Source organism: Lutjanus erythropterus, chromosome 4 (genome assembly GCF_056507025.1).
Source record: "Lutjanus erythropterus isolate fLutEry1 chromosome 4, fLutEry1.hap2, whole genome shotgun sequence".
Taxonomy (NCBI): domain Eukaryota; kingdom Metazoa; phylum Chordata; class Actinopteri; order Lutjaniformes; family Lutjanidae; genus Lutjanus; species Lutjanus erythropterus.
The window spans coordinates 2,987,886-3,011,322 of record NC_139320.1 but is presented as its reverse complement, the minus strand read 5'-3'; the positions used below and the strand labels follow the sequence as shown (position 1 = coordinate 3,011,322).

Genomic DNA, 23,437 nt, shown 5'->3' with positions numbered 1-23,437 from the left:
GCCACACGCGGCCTGTATAGACAGCTGGATTGATTAAAAGAAAAGTGGAACTGTTCCATCAAACACGTGTGAGAAATACGTGGCTGAAATTCTTCCTGTGAAGAACCTTCTGTGTTTTAACCCTACAGATCCTGTGGACATCAAATAATTAATGGCTTCATCTGATGAAAATAGACCAAAGTTGTCAGGTGACCGAATAAGACATTATTAACAATATTAACATACTAAAATCATCATTATATAAAGGGACAGAGCCCAAAATCAAAAATACACATTTTCACTATAGTACTTATAGTGCTGTTTATCTGTTTATAGTTTTTTTGGTGTGAGTGAACTTTTGGAGATATCAGCTGCAGACATGTCTGCCTGATATAATGGAACTAAATAGCTCAAATTTTTTTTTCCAAAACCAGTGTCTCTTTCCAGAAAGCATGACCCTGTTTCTCAAGATAATCCACAGACTTTGTCATGAGCAGTTTCATATAGGAAATACTGTCTTTTTAGTAAAAAGGAAAGTAGCAATTGCTAGTAGACACATTGCTGTTGAGCTTGTCAAGTGATTTTTTTTTTTTTTTTTTGGCACTCTGAGTCCCTCACGACTAGTGCCCTCTAGTTCCTGGCACTACAGGCCAGAGGAAATGTGTAATTTTGTTTGTTGGAGTCCCTTTAAAAGACAATCTGCAGATTTCCTTCTCTGGAAGATATAGGACTTTATAAAACAGAAAATCTATCAGAATGGACAGGTTGATTGGTCTGGAGGAGCCGCAAATAATTCTGAAAACATACATCTGATAACTACACAGCAGGTTCAGATTGTACATACAAAACACATGGTCATTTTATAAATTATGCCACATTATTATAGATTGACCTATTCAGCAGTGCATAGGGTGGAAGTAACTAATTACAAATACAAAAGTTATTGTAACTAAGTAGTTTTTTTTGGGGGGGGGTACTTGTTGAATGAGTAGATTTTCATGTCTGTGCTTTTACTTGTGCTTAAGTGTTCATTTCACCATGGAATATACTTAGTTACTTTCAAAATCACAATTAAGTATTGTGTACAAGTTGAATTAATATCCAAATCTTTCATCAGCATTTTTGTAGCCAATCAGGTGATCTGATGGCAAACAGACCAATGAAAACCAGGACATCTAGATGAAAAACCAAACACTGCAGCAGTACAGGTTGGGAGAAAGGATGTTAATGATTAATCAGCATCAAGAATTTAACCAATTAAAACTGTATCTGTATGTACTTAAAATGAGAAAAAAAGTGACAAAACAAAACATAAAAACATTGAAAATGAAAAAAAAGTTTTTTAAAAATGTATAAACATCAACGGTTAAAAGGTAACTAATACTCTGAGTAGTTTTTGAGACAAGTACTTTGTACTTTTACTTAAGTATTTTTCTAACAGCAGCACTTTTACTTGCAACTGAGTAATATTTTAGGAATGTAACAGTAATTGAACTTGAGTACAGATTTTTGAGTACTCTTTCCACCATTGGCAGTGTATAAGTTATATACTGTTGGTATATACTAAAGTGTTGATCTGAAATTTTAATATATAGCACCATCAAAGGAACTGCATCAGTACTTTTACTTTTGATACTTTAATATAATTTGTAACAATATTTAGGACATGTTTTCATCTGTTGTCCCTGACCAGATGTTCTTCAGACTGAGACACTGTGGCGATGAATGCAACTCAGAGGCCTATATATTCATCCAAAACAACACATAAATCACACTGAAGCAGTGGTGCAGTAAAACCAAACCACTATGGAGGACACATTCCATCACAGTGTAGAAGAAGACAAGTACACAGACGGGTTGAGGTTTGTGAGGTGGCAACAGAAGAGCGCAACTGATCTGAAATGATCCACCTCTTTAAACAGGAACTAAATGACCCGAATGTTGTGTCATTAACAGATGATCACACAGAAACAAGACGACACACTCCCTTCTCTGTGATGACACTTCTTAATCATGGTGGTGAAAAGAATTCAAAGAAAAGTGCAGCCTCTTAAAGTTGAATTCACTGATTGTCCTACCTCAGCATGCTACATGTGATCCTGGGAGGTTTGGCAAAGTCCAGCTGCTCCCATGCAGGCTGACTGTCAGCCTGAGCGTCTCCTGCTCTCTGCGTCTCTCTGTCCACCTGTTGCTTCCTCTTCAGCACAGTGTCAGGAACAGACTGAGTCACCCTGAGGCTCCGCTCCAGCTCTGCCTCCACTGTTTGTCTTCACTATTGTTTACAGGACACTTTCAAGTCTGCTGAGCTCTGTGTGTGTGTGTGTGTGTGTGTGTGTGTGCATGTGTGTGCCTGTATGTAGATCAGACATGTGTATGTGCCTGTGTGTGTTTGTTGGTATGTGCAGTAGCTGGTTTGGGTGTGTATAAATAGCACAGTGGGGAGGGACAGAGGCTTGCAGAGCAGCTGACTCAACACATTCTAGTTTGGGTGAGTGCTCATCACACTGAGCAGTGAGGCTGCTATTCAACACACTGCAGGACTCTGTCCAATCAACACACTGCAGGACTCTTGTCTGTCCAACACACTGCAGGACTCTGTCTGTCCATCACACTGCAGGACTCTGTCTGTCCATCACACCGCAGGACTCTGTCCAATCAACACACTGCAGGACTCTGTCTGTCCAACACACTGCAGGACTCTGTCTGCCCATCACACTGCAGGACTCTGTCTGTCCATCACACTGCAGGACTCTGTCTGTCCAACACAAGGCAGGACTCTGTCTGTCCATCACACTGCAGGACTCTGTCTGTCCAACCAACACACTGCAGGACTCTGTCCAACCAACACACTGCAGGACTCTTGTCTATCCATCACACTGCAGGACTCTTGTCTGTCCAACCAACACACTGCAGGACTCTGTCCAACCAACACACTGCAGGACTCTTGTCTGTCCATCACACTGCAGGACTCTTGTCTGTCCATCACACTGCAGGACTCTTGTCTGTCCATCACACTGCAGGACTCTGTCTGTCCAACCAACACACTGCAGGACTCTGTCCAACCAACAAACTGCAGGACTCTTGTCTGTCCATCACACTGCAGGACTCTGTCCATCCAACACACCGCAGGACTCTGTCCTTCCACCACATTGCAGGACTCTGTCTGTCCATCACACTGCAGGACTCTGTCCAACCAACACACTGAAGGACTCCAACCAACACATTGCATGACTCTGTCTGTCCAACATGCTGCAAGACTCTGTCTGTCCAACACAAGGCAGGACTCTGTCTGTCCATCACACCGCAGGACTCTGTCTGTCCAACCAACACACTGCAGGACTCTGTCCAACCAACAAACTGCAGGACTCTTGTCTGTCCATCACACTGCAGGACTTTTGTCTGTCCAACCAACACACTGCAGGACTCTGTCCAACCAACACACTGCAGGACTCTTGTCTGTCCATCACACTGCAGGACTCTGTCCATCCAACACACCGCAGGACTCTGTCCTTCCACCACATTGCAGGACTCTGTCTGTCCATCACACTGCAGGACTCTGTCCAACCAACACACTGAAGGACTCCAACCAACACATTGCATGACTCTGTCTGTCCAACATGCTGCAAGACTCTGTCTGTCCAACATGCTGCAGGACTCTGTCTGTCCAACACACTGCAGGACTCTGTCTGTCCAACACACTGCAGGACTCTGTCTGTCCAACACATGGCATGAATTTGTCTGTCAAACACACTGCAAGACTCTGTCCAACCAACACACTGCAGGACTCTGTCTGTCTACCCAACACTTATATGTGAGGACAATGGCATAGCTCACAGTGCTAGAAAATAAAATGTTTAAACTGAAAAATCGAACTGATAATGCTGTTCACCCAGTGTGTTCATTGTGTCTTCGTATGGAAACTGTGACACTCTGGAGTAAAGATGCATTTAAAATGTTAAAGTAACACCATTTATAATAGTCAAAAATGTCAGAATGCATACTAACAGGTTGAAATAACTAAAACAACGTGTTTTCAGTACCGACACATCTTGATGAATTAAATAGAATATTAAAAGCATTAAAGTGTTCAGGAAAGTTTTAGGAAAAATATTTAACTTTTTCTTTGTCAAAGCATCAATTAGGTTTTTTTAATTTGATTTTTTGGCTACGTGGGAAAAACAAGAACTCTTAACATGTTATCACCTTACAAAGTTTCATATGGCTAACAAGTTAGGATCTCCCATTTACACTAGTGTTACCTACTAAAGACTGAACAAGATTCAGTGCATCAACCTCATGATGTCCATCACTGTTGACATGCACAGGAGAGAAGCACAGCAGGCTCTAACTTTCACAAACCTAGTCTTGTCTCCAAATTATATATCTGTCAACGAAATTGTAATTGAACATTTGTGTTGTCATTGGCCATGGTATAAGCAGTATGATACCCCCAAGTTATAATGCTGCATATAACCATTACAATCATGAAATGTGCAACTCATATTATCCCTGACTTAATCCCTTATATTGTAAATACACAGTGTTCAAACCAGTCTGACTGGTTAGTAACACACAGTAATTAGAGACTAAGTCATACTAGAAACTCCCACACAGACATCACTATGTAAATAGTAAAGTAGAATCATTTACCAGGCTGGTTTCTGATAAATTATGTGAACTATCATTGTGGTTAATGTTTAAGTTGTCTGTGAGGACAGGTGGGACATGGCCAGGACAGCACAAAGTCAGTGGAGTAGAGTGAACTCTCCTAGTGAATATTTGTGCAAAGAAATGTCCCAAAGATGTTCTTGAGACATCGATGATGCAAAAATATAACGCCCCCAGCCATGGCTGTTCTTGTTGTGGGAACAAAAAACAAACAAACAAAATTTCCAAGAGGTTTCAAATGGTCCTTCAGCATCAGGTCTGGTGGGGATAATGAAACTTTGGTGAAAATTTTTGGTCCAAACAAGCTCTGATTTATCCTGATAAAGCCACTTGGATTAGAGATTTTCTTTCATTGAGGACAAAAAAAGGCATGCATGATCTAGCTTGACTTTTGACTTCTGATCACTTTTTCTTCTCCTGAACCAATAAACAGACAAATGACTGCTGACTCACTGGCAAGTTGTTTACAACAGAAACATGGACCAACTGTTGACTCTGGCTGTCTGTGATTTTTCCTCCCAAGACTCAGACCAAAAACAAGCCACTAGATTCTATCAAATGTGACTGAGCTGATGACATCCTTTCTGGTGACAGTAGCAAATTTTTAAATGATCATATCTTTTTATCAGGGCACGCTGACACTGGTGGGCTGTTCCCTCTGAATTGCTGCCCCAAGCCAAAGTCCATTCAGTCCAAATTAAAGGCCTGTTAAGTCAAATTAGGTTGGGTATGCAGCTCTCAGGTCAGTATGTCAGTATGTGTAATAGCCAAACTGGATGTGGACATGTAATGGTGCTGTGTTTCCACTGCAGCTTCTGCTGGTGTTCTGCCTCTGTTACAGTCTGTTTGGATTCACTGCACGAACCGTAGACCAACAACGATCAAAAAAACATTAAAATTCTGCAACTTTTCATGTGGATGTCCTGTCAGTGTTGATGGGAAATGTAGTCAACTGAACAAATAAATTCCTCAGTGCTGCTATAATGACAGAGAAAGGCGACTCCCCTGCTCAAGAGCTGAGTTGACAGTGCCTACATGTACCAGGATGTAATGTCCTCGAGCGTCTGTGTACTGTATCACCACACTAGTCTAAAGCTGTTACTTTGTTTGCCAAGACATAGAGTTAGGTGACAAAAATACTCATCTAGCATACCGATTGGCTGCTCAGAGAAGGAGACTTGAAATCCAAGCTAAAACAGTCTGTAATACTTCCTTAACACCGATGACATCACTGGATGCAGGAAGAACAACTGATTTTGCAGCAAGAGAACTCTTGCTCAACTTTCATTAGCAGCAATGAGGAATTTATTGCTTCAGTTGACTACATTTGCCATCAACACTGACTGGACAACCACATGAAAAATGGTGGATTTTCCCTTTAACACTGAACCGTATACTGTGGATATTCCACTGTTAACAGGCAGATCAAGAACATACTGAATGGATTACAAATCCAATGCAGTGATCCCACTTTTACAGCACTGGGAGAGATCTGAGCCTGCTGACATCACGGCCCAAACACAGACCAGTGTCCTTTAGTCTTTAGCCCTCAGCAGAAAAATGGCCAGCTGCTGACCTAAGATGGCAACGCTCCCCACATTTGGACCATGTTCAGCTGGTCATGGCTGAACAAGCTGTCGCCATGATAACCAAAAAACAAAAGCTGACATCTCCCCTGGTTCTGTCAGTGCAAGTCCAGACAAAGCATGCCTGGATTGAGCCTTGCCTTGGGTTGAGACTCAATGAGCAGAAGTGTAAATCTGTTTAAACATCTCCAGACACACTGAATGACTGATTTAAATAGGTGGCTTTGAATAATAATTTATCCAGTTGGGTTTTTCCACAACAGTGTTCAATAAAGATCTGAAAATGACTTTAAAGCAGAAAAAAAATGATAAACTAGCAGAGCAGAAGAATATTTAATGGTAATGTTTTCTCAGAAACTGTAACAGATTAAAATGACATTTATTTTGTTATTTAATTATATGTAAGTAACATGTAACTAGTGCTGCTAGTAGGTAAGCCTTGTTTTTAGCCTAGCAGCTGTTGCAGCCAAGGATGATCAAATGTCCCGGCAGTTCCCATTTTTGGTGACCTGTCCCCAGCTGAAGCTGTCCTTATATACTTCTTTTTAACTGTGTTAAAAACAGAGAACCAGGTGAAATAATATGGCAGTCATGGCCCAACGGTCAGAAAAGCAAGCTTGGGACTGCCCTCATTACCACCACTGAGGTGCCCTTGATCAAGGCCCATAACTGCAAGTGTTCCAGTGGAGCAGCTCAGTGGTCAGCAGATCTAACTGGTTGTACTGGGCTGCTTCCAGGTGTGAATGTACAACTGTGTGAACGTGATCAGTGTTTCTCCAAAAGAGAGCATTACATTCCCTGATCTACGTACATGTATGTGGAAGAAAGACCAGACAGAAGAGATACAGATGCTTTGCTTGTTTTGGCCAACAGATGGAGCTTCTTGCTTCAAATCATTCTTTGTCTTCTAATAACTGCTTGTCCATGTCACTTTTATGGAAAACTTAAGGAAGGACAGGAGGAAGTCTGAATATGAAGAGGAGTGAAAGAGATGGAGAATGAAACATAGTAAAGTAAACATATGATTACTCACAATGTATTGTTCGAGACAATGTCTTTAAGATAAAACACTAAAATGAAGAAAGATATGAGAATCTGTAAACATCACACCAACATTCTAATTCCAATTTATTGGTGAAAATGTATTCTTTAGGAATTTATATATATATATATGTAATTTATGTTTTGGTTTGATTTATTTTCTTAATTTCTAAACTTGCTCTGTGTCAGAAAACAACTTCACAACTTCAAACAATTTAAAAATGTGGTATAAGCCCAAACAATACCTACTGATAACATAGGTATAAAAATGTGCTATTAATATTAATGTGCTACTATGATGAAAATGTCGGCCCCTTCAAGTTGTGTCTCAGATTTCCATCAACTCTGTCAATTTTTTTTTTTTTTTTTTACAAAAACATGATTTAAATCAGGCATAAAGGGTTAGCTATACCCAAAGGACCCCTGTCTCTCCTCCTTTTTAAAACAAGACAAGAACATATACTTATTATAGAATTACACAGGACACTTTCTCTATCAATCTTTCCCCAGTGGCCACTCATGGTATTGCAGCAAAAAATTCCCAACCAAATCAAAAAAAGCATTTTTCCCCATATGCCACCATTAAAAAAGAGACGTCTGTGAAACTGTTGACAGGGCACCTCAAATTGCAAACAAGGTCAATTATTGCTCTATGATGAATTTTTGATCCATGGAGTTTTTATGTTTGTAAAACTTTCCTTCAGATGAAAAAAGACATTTAAAAATCTGTGACGTCATCATAGTGTAAAGTCCATGGGCTGAGTAGGAACTCGCAGATGGGGGCAAGAGGGGGGACACTACTGCACACAGTGGGCTGCATAACCAGGAGGTATACCCCAAAACTAGAGAATTTTTTTTGGCTTATGCACCAAGCAAGCAACTTTAATTGGACTGAATGGGCGCAATCTCTCTCTCTCTCTCTCTCTCTCTCTCTCTCTGCCTCTCTCTCTGTCTCTCTCTCTCTCTCTCTCTCTCTCTCTCACACACACACACACACACACACACACACACACACACACACACACACACACACACAAACACACACACACACACACACACACACACACACACACACCTGTATGAACTGTGGTGTGAGGTCAGCTGTGAGGAGCCAGTCCTCCAGTCTTGGGTATCCAGCCAGAGCCTCAGGTCTGTCCCTCTCTGGTACTCTGTGCTTCCACTGCAGCTGAGTCCACATGTACTGGGTGAGCTTCACCTGCAGGGGAGGACAACACAACACACACTGATTCACTCTGTCTCACTGAGCAGGAACAGGATTATGTAATTTGGATACAAAAAAGGTAGCTTTACTCCATTACAGTTACAGATTTAAAAGACATAATCAGATTACAGATACATTTAGTCAAAATGTGGATTATTAGCAGGATTCTAATTTTAAAATAAAGAACAATATCCTACCATGCACAGTGCACACACAGCTGACAATTCATTATCATGACCTCCAGTGAAAAAATACTTGGGTGGAAATCTCAACATTTTTGTCTTTAAATCAATCAATCAATCAATCAAGCAATTGTAGACAACAAAGGAAGGAACAGCTGGACAAACTAATAAACCTAATAATGAACATAAAATCCTTCGATTAACCTTTATTAATTAACTATTAAATGAATCCGCATCTATTTTAATAATCAAAAAATCACTTGGAGTCATTTTTTAATTTAAAAAAAAGATTCTCTGATTTCAGCGTCTCCAGTGTGAATATTGTCTGGTTTCTTTACTCCTCTCTGACAGTAAACAGAATATCTTTGAGCTGTGGGCAAAACAATAAATTTGAGGATGTCATCTTGGACTTTGATCAACATTTTTCACCATTTTCTGATTTGAACAACTGAGAAAATAATCTGCTGATCAATCAATAATGACAATAATTGTTAGTTGCAGCCCTAAAAACATTACATTAGGATAAACTATTTCATCAAATTTTGTATTGAGGTGATCTAAAAGTAATGGAAAGTAATCAAGTTACATTAAAGTAACCCTCCCAACCCTGCCTACAATATCTTCCACAGTAAAAGTACGATTACTTGGCAGACAATAGATACACTTCATTGTTTTCATACAAACCTTATCTTTTTTAAGTTAAGGTAAAGTCAGGGGAACACATTATTTCCAAACAAAGTTTGACCTTCTGTTATATCGACCATAAATGTCAAGTCGTATGTGTATGTAAAGCAGGGGTGGGAAACAAGACTCGTTCAGTTGGAGGAAATCCCCCTGCCTGGTGGTCCACACCAGAAGTCTGCTGTTAAACCGTCTGCAAACTGTTAAAACGTGTGAGGCAATTTCACAAGCTTCTTTAAGCTTTAAGCTTGTTTTTATGAAGGTCAACAGACACTGTTCCCACACTGTCTCTGATGAGTCTCCACATGCAATGTTTTGAAATTCACCATCATTTTAAACTAGGGCTGCACCATTAAGTGAAATTTAATCAAAATCGCAATCTGGCTTCCTGCAATTTTCAAATCACAGGAGGTACCTCTGATATCACAAATCATTTTGCAATTGCAATACCAGTCAAAATAATCGCAATTAGATACTTTTTCAAAATCACTCAGCTCTATTTAAAACTTACATTTAGACTACTATGGGACTAAGAGTAACGGTCTTCACTAGCTGGGTTTCCAACCAAATGTAGCGCAAAATTGAACTGAATTTCAAGAAAATCTGGTGGCAGAAAATGCAAATTAAAGGGACAGGTCACCACAAAATCAAAAACACATTTATTCCTCTTACCTGTAGTGTAATTTATCCATCTAGATAGTTTTGGCGTGAGATAGAGTCTTCAATTAAATGGAACTAAATGGATGAGAGGTTACAGCTCAGCTGAAGAGGACGCCATTGTTTACATGCCGCGCCGTCATGAGCTGTAACCTCTCATTCATGAGTGGATGCACACTTTGTACTGCACCGTGATACAGTTGGTGAGATTAGTTGAGTTGAAAGAAAAGCTCCTGCATGAACCTGCTCACAACAAGGTCTGTGGATTCTCTTGAGTAACTGGGTCATGACTTCTGGAAAAAAAAACAATTCTGTTGAGTTTTTCAAATATATTCTTTGGAACTTTGAGTTCCATTTAGTCCCATTGGAGAGAAGGACGTATAAAAATAGCACAACAGGATGAACTGTCCTTCATCAACTACCATCAGTAGGCATTAGTTTGTTGAGAAAAACAACTGGTGACACTAATTCTCCACTTGGGTGCCATTAAACCATTGCAGAGTTAGCAGGTGCAAGATGATGAAATGTAATGAGCACCAGTCAAACCACAACATGTGAAAAACAACATGGAAAAAATGAAGGAAATGTGACAACTACTTCCACTACTTCTACGACAACTACTTCTACTCAAAAGAAAGTAGTTCCTACATGAAACTACTCACAAGGTTGGTGGATTCTCTTGAGTAACCAGGTCATGGTTTCTTTGGTTTTTCAAATGTATTTTTTGGTGCCACCATAAGCTGAAGTTTAAGTCCAATTATATTGGAGAGAAGGTAGACATCTCTACAGCTGATATCTCCAAAACTCTGCAACTCACACCAAAAAACTCTAAATGGATAAACAGCACAACAGGTAGGAGGGAAAATATGTAGTTTTGAATTTGGGGTGAACTGTCCCTTTAATGTGTTAATTTGAGTAACATTACAGTCTCCTTATCCTCCACACAAATCTGATGCTTTTGTCTGCTCCGTCATGATTCATTTGCCACGTCTGTTTCCATTGCTGTTAAAAGTGAGAGAGAGGGATTTAAGTTAGTTAAGTTTCAGGGCGGTGGCCTGCAGTGGCTCTGCTGTTTTAGGGGTTCTTCTGAAATTTATCAGTCCCTGCAGGAAAAACCAGCACAGCACAGCCCAGCATCATTTACATGGCTGGTCTATACTGGCTTTTCTAGCAGTGGTAATATAGCCAGGAGCAAAACCTGTTACTACTGTAAAACCATTTGCTATGTAAGGAATAATGTACAGTGAGCAGGTCATTATTGCAAAATAAACCACACCAGGGTGATGCAGGAGGGGAAGACCCCTCCACTTCATGTCATGTCATGCATCACCCTGTTGGGGTTATTTCGCAATACTGACCTGCTCTCTGTACATAATCCTGCTTATGACATGGTTTGGGACTCAAGAATAAGGATTACCCACTTGCCCTGTAACATGCCATGTTGTGCTAGTAAATATAGCAGCTCACTTGTCAAACCAGGCAAGTGGTGAAAAAGAGTTACACTATTAAACTATTTTGATAATCAGTTAATTGTTAAAGTAATTTTTCTGTTGCTGTTTTCAGCCTCCAAAACATGGAGAGTTCAAGTTTTCTCCATTTATTATCATAATAAATTTAATATCTTTGGGAGTTAGTCTGACAAAACAAGACATTTAAGGACTCTGAAAAACTGGGATGGACATTTTACACTAGTTTCTCACATTTTCTAGACATTACAGCCCTGGATTAAACACGACAATCAACTTTAGTCTTTGCTGTTATTTGATAACCTTGCCCGACTGGGTAAATGGAAAAAAAACAAAAAAAAACATCAAGCTTATACTGTGTAGTTATTTACCAAAAGACACCAATCAGTTGACACAAATTATTAACTTACAAATCATTTCAGGAATTTAAAAATCACTTTATTGTTTATCATCACAACTGTTTCCATATCAATGGTCTGTTCATCATAGCAGTGGTCTGTTATACAGAAATAACAGACCTTCGAATGCTGGGAATAATCTGGTATTTATTATAGTATTCGAGTATTTAACAAAGCCTCAGACTGAACAGTTTGATTGGGTCTGTGACTGCTCAAACTGGAAACAGCCAAATAAAACGTCTGCTTGTTCTGATGCTAAATAAAATAAAATACACATTCATCGGCCAATTTCATTTTGGGGTGACAGCCAAATGTCTTCAATTTAAACCTCCTGGTTTTCACTCTCAGTGTCGCTGCATTCAGGTGGAGAGAGCAACACGTCATTAGTCTTTTCTCTATCTGACACATTCTCAGTTTCACATTGTTCACTCTGACGTTTATCAAGGACCAGACTCTTTCTGAATGCTAGCCAAAGGGCATCTAAAGGATTCAAGTGGTGGAAACAAAAGGTTCAGGTTCTGGTTAGCATTACTATCTATTTTTTTAGTACATAACATAAAGTACAGCTGAGGCTGATGGGAATGTCAGTAGTTTAGCAGGTATTTGGTCATAAATCTATACAGGCCAAACGAGTAATGGATTACATGTAACAGGATTACGTAATTAGAATACAGCAAAAGAAAACTGTATACCATACTCACACCACCTCTCTGGTCTCAGTAAAAGGAGTCAGTCTGACAGTTGCTGATTCATTATTGCTTGAAAAACACATGCTTTAATTAGGTGGAAATTTCACCATTATCTTTCCTCAACGCCTAATTTAAAGAAACTTTTACATCTATGACCAACCACAAATGTTAGCTTCACAGACCAGCTGCTAACATTAGCTACACAGAAATCTGTTAGCTATCCAACCTGTCAATACTTCTACTGCTACTACTGAAAAATATGTTAAGACTGTAGGGGGTGATCCTGGTGACCAGGGTGGTGTGTGTGTGTGTGTGTGTGTGTGTGTGTGTGTGTGTGTGTGTGAATACGTTTGTCAGTTTACTTGAAGTTTGAGTGTATAGTGTGAATATCATACTTAACAAATACATTTACATGTGCATAATTACTGCAATTAATCTTAAAGGTGCAGCCACTCAAAACAAAGGAAGAAATATCTAAACAAACGATTAAAGAACTGAAAAATGAACATAAAATATTCATATTAGGCTGAAGAGTTTCAACCACATTTGGTACTGAGGTAAACCAGGTGAGGTTAGCTTACTGACTACATTTTAACAGGTAATTAGTAACTGTTTCAGAATACAATTTTAAGGTAACCCTCCCAGTCCTGAACATATTGAAATGATTGAAATGGTGATGCGATGATGGCCTGATAAAACCTGTCAAGGATTTTGTCAATCAGAGAAATCATTTGAATACATCACCATCATTCCTACACATCATTTCATCCCATCATCAGGACAAATTCAATTATGCACCAAATTCAACAGGATTCATCGTGTGTGGGTCACAAATGTCCAAATTTATGGCAATCCACCATGTAGCTGACTGAAAAATATTTCAGTCTCAACCAATACTAACTTCACTACAACCCTGGCACAGTTGTCACAAGGTTTTCAATTAATAATGTATCTAATCATTTTGTAAGAATGTTGTCCAGTTTAATCATCTACATGATTTTGTATACACCTACTTTGGTGAGCTATAATGGTGAAAATGAGGGGGTGTGCAAAATTATTTGTGCAGATGAGTAAAAACAAAACCTAGAGAAAAAAGGTCAGAAAGCGGAGGACAATGGTAGAACAATACAGAGGAGAGAGGGAGGAAAGAAAATAAAAAGAGAGAAAACAAGAGCCGGCAGTTAGAAACCACACGGGGTTTTCCTGACCATCATCATCACTTTGCATAGTCTGCTGTCATACATTAACAGCATGATGCACTAGGTGACTGAAACCAACCGCTCCTTAATGTGAGCTCTGACTGAGCCAGATTCAAAGTTTAGAACCTCACTTACATTGTAGCTTAATCTTCTTCGTACTCCTCATCATCATCCTCACCACAGACACAATATTGTTAGACCAAACATGTTTCTACATTTATTTAGGCTTTGAAACAAGTAGCTAAATCTTAAGTGACACAATAATACAATAATACACCCCGACAGTCACTTATATCACTCTATATATGCTGTCAGTGTTCGGATACTGTGAGCTGAATGAATGTTTCAGGAAACACTTGTGTAATGACAGCCCTACCTCTGCAGCCATGCAGCATCTACAAACAATAAAATGAGATCTCACTACTTTTCATTTCACTACTTGTGTAATCCAAATGTAAATCAACAGATAATAACTGGCAGTGGTGGAAAGAGTACTGAAGAGCTCTGCTCAAGTACAAGTACTGTTACATTACTAAAATATTACTCAATTACAAGAAAAATAATTGGTGTTAGGAAAATACTTTAGTAAAAGTACAAAGTAAATTTTGCCCATCTTTGTGTGCACAACTACAGCAGAGTTTGAGGTTGCCTGAGAAGGACCTCTTAATCATTTAACTAGCCACAAGATCGCAAACAGTCCTATGTGGAGAAAGTTTGATTGGAAAGTTAACGTTCAGGACCCCTAAAGTGGTGTTTGAGTTCACTGGAGGATCTTCACCAGTATGCTGGGGAGGCTGTGGAATGGTTGGGGGTTATATCCATATTTTTTGGGACTATACAAACTGCAGAAGCTTTGGGAGAATATTAAAAGTGAGATCACAATCATTTTAGATGTAGGTTTACCTTTGAATCTACTGTATTATGAGTTGGGATGTATACTGAAAGCTATTATGGGCATTATTGTTAAACTGATAAACTGATTATTGTTAAACTGATAATAATGGAGGAACTAACTGCACAACTGCAAATGAAAAAAAACATTTTTGTGGGGAGATGGACACCTGTAACTCAATATCTAGCTGAATAGATAGTAGTTTATCCCCTTATTATTATTACTATCTTAAATTCTTCCTCTTCTTTAATTTCTGTTTGCGCTTCTTAAGAACTGTGATCAGAAATGGTGCAGGAGTTTTGTTGTCAAGGAATGTTCAAGATTGTAAGTGATCACTGTATTACCTTGATAATAAAACTAGTGTTTAAAAAAAGTACAGAGTATTCATCTCAAAAACTATTCATATTAGAGTATTAGTTACATTTTAACCATTAATATTTAATACATTATCAATAGCAGCATTTAGTCATACGTGTTTCTGTTTCTCCAAATCTTCAGTCTAATGAGTCCAAACTCCTTCTCTGTTCTGCTCAGTGCTCACACTCACCTCTCCAAACTATGATAGCAAAATTTTGTGCATTTTCCTTAGCTGATAGTTGAAAATGCTGGTTATTGATAATTTAAATTAATGGCTTTGTCAGACAAAACAATGTCAGCTGATGACATCACTGCCATGACTACTGATAAAATAACCATGAATAAAGTTTTAAGTGGTTAAATTCTCAATGGCGATTAATCAGTTAATGGTTAATCATTACTCCCGACCTGAACAAGCAGCCCAAAATACTAATTAATTACAGTAATTTGAGTATAAGTTAAAATAAGTTGAAATAAGTTACTTCCACACCTGTTAACTGGTTAGGAAAGTGAGAATTATTGTCATGTTAAAATGTAATGTGTGGTTGAAATTCTGTGGTAAAAGCTACAATACATGGACATTACTATACAGACAAGGTAATAATCCTTCAAAGTGTGTTTAGTTAGTGAACAATATAGAGATAAAATTGATAAAAGGTTTGACTGTAGTCAGTGGATATTAATAGAGATGCACTGATACCAAAATTTTCAGACAGAGTACAAGTACTTATATTTGGGTACTTGCCGATAACGAGTACTGATATGAGTACTTAATAATGCCATTAAAGTTCTTACATTAACTTATTTTCATTAGATGCTCACATTCTAAATGTAACAAATCATTGTTACATTGCTACAAGTGTAACCATAGTTACTGAACACATTACGTTTGTCGTAAGTTACTTTACTGATTTTGTGTTCCTTATTAAGCTGCACAGTTTACTGTGTACATGATTTATTTCAGTATAATAATTACACAAAATTATTATGGACTTGCATAATTAAGTGTTACATCTGATAACTATTTCATTATCATTTACGCCATGCACCATCATATCAAGTGGAATTATTCTCATGTCTTGTCATGTCTTGACATTTGACATTAACGTCGTCTGTTGGTTTTATGATAACATAAAGGTGGATCTGTCTGCGGATCAACCAGTTGAAGAGGGCAATAGAAGGACAGGAAAAGGAAAAGAGAAGTGTCAAACCTATGGTGTATCATCAGTAGCACACACACCCCTCACACTGTCTGCAACATGAGCCCCAGCACAGCGACAAGCGCTCGTCTCCTCCTCCCACCGTCTTTAACGTCATCTGATTTTCTTGCCAAACAGGACATGCTCAGAATGCGTGGGAGGGAACCACAGCTAAATTTAGCCTCCTGCCTCAGACGTGTACACAACAAGGTCTCTGTGCTCCTCCTCCTCCTCCTCCTCTTCCTCCTCCTCCTCCTTTCAGCCCCTGACAGAGTGGGCAGCAGCAGCCACTCCTCAGATACACCACATAGCCTCAAGCCCCAAAATCAAAGAGAAAATGAGTCAAGGAGGAAACCTGCTTATCTGACACGTCTGCGATGTAGATGAAAATACTGCTGCAAGACCCTGATACTGACTGTGGGGAAGTTTTACAACTGAACCAAACAAACCAGACTGTTTGAGTAATATGTGGACTTTTAAAAACAGCACAGCCATTCACCTCACTGTCTGGCACCTGACCAACAACAAATATCATAAAATAATATCTGACAGATGTGTGCGGTCACTGTCTTTAAACAGAGACGGATGTCACAGCTGTCATTTATTTTGACAGCATCTTGATTCTGAAGAAGCTGGCTCTGACATCATGTAGGCGTGCTATAATTATATTTATTCTGTATTTTACTAAATTGCTTTCCCATTTACATCGGGCTGACAAATACAGATGGTAAATGATAAGATTTTATTGATACCAATGCCATTATCAAGCCTGTTTATCAATCCAGTTCTTTATTGGGGGGGGGGGGAGAGCAGGCCTATTATTTTCATTATCATTATTAGCATTATTATTAGCATTATTATTATTGTTACCTGAGGCTGAAAGTGAACTTCAGTGGTGAAAAGTTCTGTGTCAGTTTATGTTGATGGACTGTGTTTGGGGAGTTTTCACCATGGCTTCCTTCAACCACTGTGGGGCGCTGTAGGATTCAGGCTTGTGAGTTTCACATGTGCTGCAGATACAATGCTGAGACACAGCTCTCATTTGCATAATGCCCATGATGCATTGCTGAGAGTTTACTATTTTATGTTCCAAAAGGACCAAAAGGATACATATGCATGCAAGTTAAATTAATGTGAGAATCAATAGCAGAATCGAAAATACAAGTTCTTAATAATGTCAGTGGAATTAAAATTTTGAGAACCGGTTCTAAAGTGGAATCGGGTCTCAATGCCCATCCCTTCTGGCAACTGTGGACTGTTTCTGTATTAAACAGATCGCAATCTTTCCCTCGGCTTGTATCTTTGGCAGAGATCTGAACACCACTGAGCTCCAATGAGCTCTACTGGTTAAACTGTTTGGCAACACATGGTGAAGCACCTACTGCAATGTCAGCACGAATGTTTTTGGAGTGTGTTTTTGTATGGCGTTGTGTCAGTTTTCTTTCAGATGCGCCCTGAAGGACACGTCTACTGGCTGTTTCTCTGCAAAGCTAAGTGAACCTCACCTTTTCTCTGCAGTCAGGCATCTCTATTTGTTTCATCTTGTTACGCCTTTTACTCTTTTTGTCTCGTTACAGCATTTCCTTCTTGTTAAGTCTTTTGTCTTGACAGTTGTTTTTGTGTTGTTAGTGGTAGTCTTCTATGTCATCTTTCATTTTTTTTGCATCATTTATGTCCCGTTTTGTCTTGTTTTATCTTTTGCGTCTTGCTCAATCTAGACATTGTGTTTTGTTTTATGTCTTTTACATAATTTTCTTTTACATCTAGTTATGTATTTTTGTCAAATATATGTTTTGCCTTTTTACATCTTTTTGTCATTATGTCATGTTATGTTTTACGTCTTGTTACATCTCTTCCATTGTCTTTTGTCTTGTTTCATCTTGTCTTATGCGTGATACACACTGATGGGTACACCAAGGAATAATTATCTCTGTGTGTTGTTATTTCATCCATTTAAGCTGAAATCTGCACACAATGATGCAGCATAAAACTAATCAATTATCAATTCCCCTCAAACTCATTAAATCTAAAGTAACAAGGTTGTGAAAAAATAGTTCAACATGATTAATCAATCCATTAATCCAGTCACAATCTTGTCACTTGAAAAATAGGTCCATGCATGGACTTTTGTCCACAACTCAAAGATATTCAGTTTACTGTCAGAGAGGAGTAAAGAAACCAGAAAATATTCACATTGAAGAAGATGAAATCAGAGAATCGTGTTTTTTTTTTAATTAAAAATTTTAAAATTAGCTATTGATTAAATGCAGCATATAACAGCAATAAAAAATAACAATAAATATAAACATTTTCAAAGCTATATGCAACAGAGACAGCTCAGTTACACCATGTATTCAGCAGCTGCAGCTCCAGTGTTGCCTGTGTCTACATAGGATGCATTCAGACACAGCACTGAGTGTAGGTCACCTGCATTTTGGCAGTTTTCAGACCACAACACAAACACAATTATGCACGTAATAAGGAACTTCAGGTGAGGCTTATATGTGTTTATAGTAGTGAGAGTCAAACACAAGCCACTACGCTGGATTGTTTAAAACAGAAGTGCATCCCACACGTGTGAGACAGACAACTGAAATAGCTGGCTAAGATGCTTTCTGAGTAACCGTCACAGTGACAAAACATGTACGCCATTGGCTTTATCAGCCAATAGGCTTTTTTAAGCTAAACCTGGATCTTCACACATTTCAGTTAGCTCAGTACATTATTATGTGTGAACTGTACAAAAAGTTCAATTTAATAGTGTTATTTTTCAGTTTGTTTACATGAATAGTGAAAAATCATTTACCTTTTTTCTGTTCTAAAATATCTTTATTTGCTGATTCTTCCCTTCAAACTTAATCTCTCTTTTCCCGCTTTTTCCTTACTTTGTTAATTTAATGTTTGACTAATTGTTATCCAGACTTTGTCATTTTATCTGGGCTTAGATAGATCTGTTGAAGCTGTTTTCTATAATTAGCAGGATTAGGACAAGAGCTCGTCTGCGCCCAAACCTGATGAGACCAGATGGGTTTGGGTCGGGTTGGGCCATATTTTTCACATATTTCACGGGCGTACATCGGGAAGCTTATTAAGAAAAATGTCAGACTGTAATCAGGTTTGGGCTGAAATATGCTAATGAGGGAAAGGTTCGGGTCTGTTTTGGACTGAATTTTGTCAGGCTTGGGCGTTGTTGGACTCAACTTTTAAGGTACAATTAAAGTTGTAATTTGGACCTGTGCCAGTGTAATTTCAGGTCTTGGAACACAGGGCCTTCTATCTGTGAGGTGCACTGCAAACCACAATGATGACACAACCGGTCCTGTCATTGCGAGAAAAGCATGTGTTACTAATTACATGAACAATGTCTTCATTCTACTCAAGTGTTCCACTAAGCCATGACAGTGTGACAATGAGCCAGCACACACAATAGCAGCAGCATGAGACTGAAGCAGCCAAATGGAATTCAGCCATCATTCATTTGATTATTTACACCTGTGCTTGTCCTGATGTGACACCATGTCTTCTGTGAAAAACTCCTGTAGATGTTTACATATTTGTTAACAATCAGGGATAAAATGTGACTGTAAAGTACATTTACTATAAGTACTGTACTTAAGTACTGTTTTGACGCACTTGTACTTAACTTGAGTATTGTATACTTGCACTCAACTACATTTTGGAGGTAAATATTGTTTTTTGCTCCTCAACATGTATTTGATAACATTAGCTACTAGTTACTTTACACATTCAGCTTTTTAATAGACATGATATTTTTTTTAAAATTATGTATTATAAATGATTAAACTACCAGTCAGAATATAAAGAAATTGAAATTAGCCCCACCTTTACCAGCTGCAATAAAAGTGATGCTCACACATTAATGCATCATAAATTATAATCCAGTGATGTATATTATTCTGAAATTGGACATTCTGCATAATGAGTACTTTTACTTTAGGGTACTTAAGTATATTTTGATGCTAAAACTAATATTACTGTATTTTGACATAAAGAGACAGTTCACAATCAAAAATACATATTTTTCCTCTGGCCTGTAGCACTGTTTATCCAATGCAGCTAGTTTTTGTGTGACTTGCAGAGTTTTGGAGATAGGCTTTATGAGATGTTTGTTTTCTCTCCAATATAATGGGAACAAGTGGCACTCGATGTGACACAAAACACATTTGAAAAACTCAACAGCAGTGTCTCCTTCCAGAAATCATGACCATACTCCATGATCATACTTCCTTTCTAGTAGAAAGAAAGTAGTTCCTGTAGATTTTACTGCAGAATCATGAAACTACTCACAACAAGGTGTGTGGATTATCTTGAATAACCGAGTCATGATTTTTAGAAAGAATCAGGTTTTTAATTTTTCAAATGTATTTTTCAGTGCCATTTAGTTCCATTATATAGAAGACAGACATCTCTATAGCTGATATCTCCAAAGCTCTGCAACTCGCACCAAATAAAATCCAGATGGACAAATAGGCCAGGCCAGGGGAAAAATATTTATTTTTGATTTTGGGATTAAATGTCCCTCATATTAAGACTTTAAATGAAGGATCTTTAGGCCTACTTGTAATAAAGTATTACTGCTTCAACTTAAGTAAAAGATCAGAACAGAATACTTCTGCCAACACTGCTAACAACACAAGTAGTCGTCTCAAACATTGAACTGTTCAACTGAATTGAACCAAACAACTTTCAAAACATCAGATCCTGTTTTATATTTAAGTTACCAAAAATAGTCTACTAGAAATTTCTTGGACTGGGGTAATGTTGTTTTCTGTGAACTCCTATGATTGAAATGTCATCTTTAGGCCCAGTGGATGAAATTCAACTTGGCTGCTAAGAGTTGCATGTTGGGTCATTACCATTCTGGGCTAACAAACTGCCTTACATTGGAAATTGATATGATTTTGCTTCTTATTATCTTAGAAAGGTGATTTAAGAGTCTACCAGCTAAATTCCACCAGGCACGAGAGTATCGTGTTACAGCTGTGCTGCAACAGCTGGAGCTGGTTTCAGCCATTCTACACAATGCTCTCTGTTCCACTTCAGATACACGTCCAGTCTATTTTTGACAGATGCCACGTCAATTAGCATAGAGCTGATTGAGCAGGGATGAAGTCAGACACAGAAAAAGTAGGAAGAATACAGTCACTTTTCAAAATAATAGACCCTTGCGTACATAAAGACAAACAATAGTGTACAGTAGAAGTGCAAAGAGCAAGGAAAAAGAACTAAATCAGGAAAACCTGAGCAAGCAAACATTATTAAGCAAAATGCTCTGCTGATGATACGCTTCTGAAACACTGCTGATGGGGGCTGCAGAGGTGTGGAGGATGGATTAAAACCTTGGCAGAGACAGAATCAACCCTAAGTCCATCTTTATGATGTCCACAAATGTGAAACAGATTTTAATGAAGTGTGGTCCCCCCACCCCCTTCTCCCACTGGCATCACCTGCTAGACCAGCTATCACATTCACTCATTTTAATTATCATGGTATTTTTAAAAAAATTGCCATAACCTGGAACTTAAATATGATAGGGCTATAAAATCGTTTGTGTAAAGAAAATTGTTTGTCTTAAAATAAATGCAGGCTATAATGAAATCTTTTGCCTAATTTAAAAAAAAATGCATAAACAAATCAATAAATACTTTTACATCATGATAATTTAAATAAATTAAACTAGGGAACAAAAAAAAAGAAAAAATTTTGGGACCCCTTGGCAGAGTGCCATGGACCCCTGGAGGTCCCCGGACCACTAGTTGAGAACCACTGGCCTGGCGATGCCAGCGGAGAAGAGAGGGGGAGGGAGGACTGCACGTCATTACTCATAAAATCTGTTTGACACTATCACAAACAGACTTAAACTCTTAGATCAACTTTCTACATTAACAAGAAGTAAAATCACATTCATTTCCGGTGAAAGGCAGATCATTAACTCATTATGCAAATTATTCAAATCGCCCAACGTGCAACTTTCAGCAAACCAAGTTGAATTTCATCCACCAGGCCTACAGATGACACTTCAGTCATAGAAGTTCATAGGAAACAACATTACCGGGTTTCATACAGGCCGTTCAGGGGTTTCCAGCAGACTTCAAGACCTACAGCAACGAATGTCACCTGTCTCTACTGTCGTCTTTTTTGGTCCCAGCAACCAAATGATGAGAATTATTATTCATATTCAGACGTGACTATGGATAAAACATGTTAGCTGTGGTAGGACAGAGAACATCCCTGAGCAGGTCACCGATTGTGACGGGTGACAGAATCCGGTGCAGCACCTGTCTCAAAGTGTTTCTCAAGTGTCCCTCAAAGTAAGAAGACTGTCCACATACTGACCCCAGGTCAGTCACAGACCTGTCAGAGGCTCCAGCAGACTGTAGACTGTATCTTACCTGTAAAGTGCGGATCTCCCGCTGGCTGAGGCGGTTGGACGCGGAGCAGGTGGTCCTGAGTCTCTGCAGGCTGGATACTGAGACGTCCACCAGGTTCTGGATGAGCCGACACTGATGCAGAGCCTCCTCAGCTGCTCCTGTCCCCGTCCTGCTGCTCTGGACCGGTCTGTCCTCTCCTCTGTCCTCTCTGTCCATCCCTCTACATCGTGTCACACACGGAGATCTGAAGACGAGTCGCGCACTGAGCGACCGCTTCCTCTCGTCAACACACACACACGTTTCCGTGTTTGTTTCCATGAAGACGCAAGAAAAGACTCCTTTATCAAGCTGACTGACAGAAGAACAAGACCACACAAGATTCAAACCACCTCCTCCAAATGTAGCCTTCAAAATAAAGCAGGACTGAACATTTCTTCAAGAGCCTGACCATTGACACTTTTTTTTCTCTAGTGCTCTTTTCTTTATTTATATTTTTGGTCTGAGTTGCAGAGTTTTGGAGATATCAGCCATAGAGATGTCTGCCTTCTTTCCATTACAATGGGACTAAATGGCACTCAGCTTGTGCTGCTTCAAGCATATATATATATATATATATATATATATATATATATATATATATATGTATATATATATATATATATACATACATATATATATATATATATATATATATATATATATATATATATATATATCACAAAAATCATGACCTATTTACTCAAGATAATCCACACACTCTGTTGTGAGTAGTTTCATGTAGGAACTAAATTCTACCACAACTACTTTAAAGAATCTACCAGAACTACTT

General features: G+C 38.6%; 1 protein-coding gene across 2 annotated transcripts in view; it reads right to left on the bottom strand.

Annotated features, from left to right (window-relative positions):
• LOC146327366 (kinase suppressor of Ras 1-like) overlaps positions 1–22,907 on the bottom strand; it is a 68,593-nt gene extending 45,686 nt beyond the window's left edge. For both annotated transcript variants that reach the window (XM_084716781.1, XM_084716780.1), the window contains exons 1-2: positions 22,630–22,907; positions 8,350–8,490 (exon numbers count right to left, since the gene is read on the bottom strand). In XM_084716781.1, coding sequence (XP_084572907.1) covers positions 8,350–8,490; positions 22,630–22,824 — 336 coding nt within the window. In that variant the 5' untranslated portion in view covers positions 22,825–22,907. The remainder of the gene's footprint in view (positions 1–8,349; positions 8,491–22,629) is intronic.
• Between the last annotated feature and the right edge of the window lie 530 nt (positions 22,908–23,437).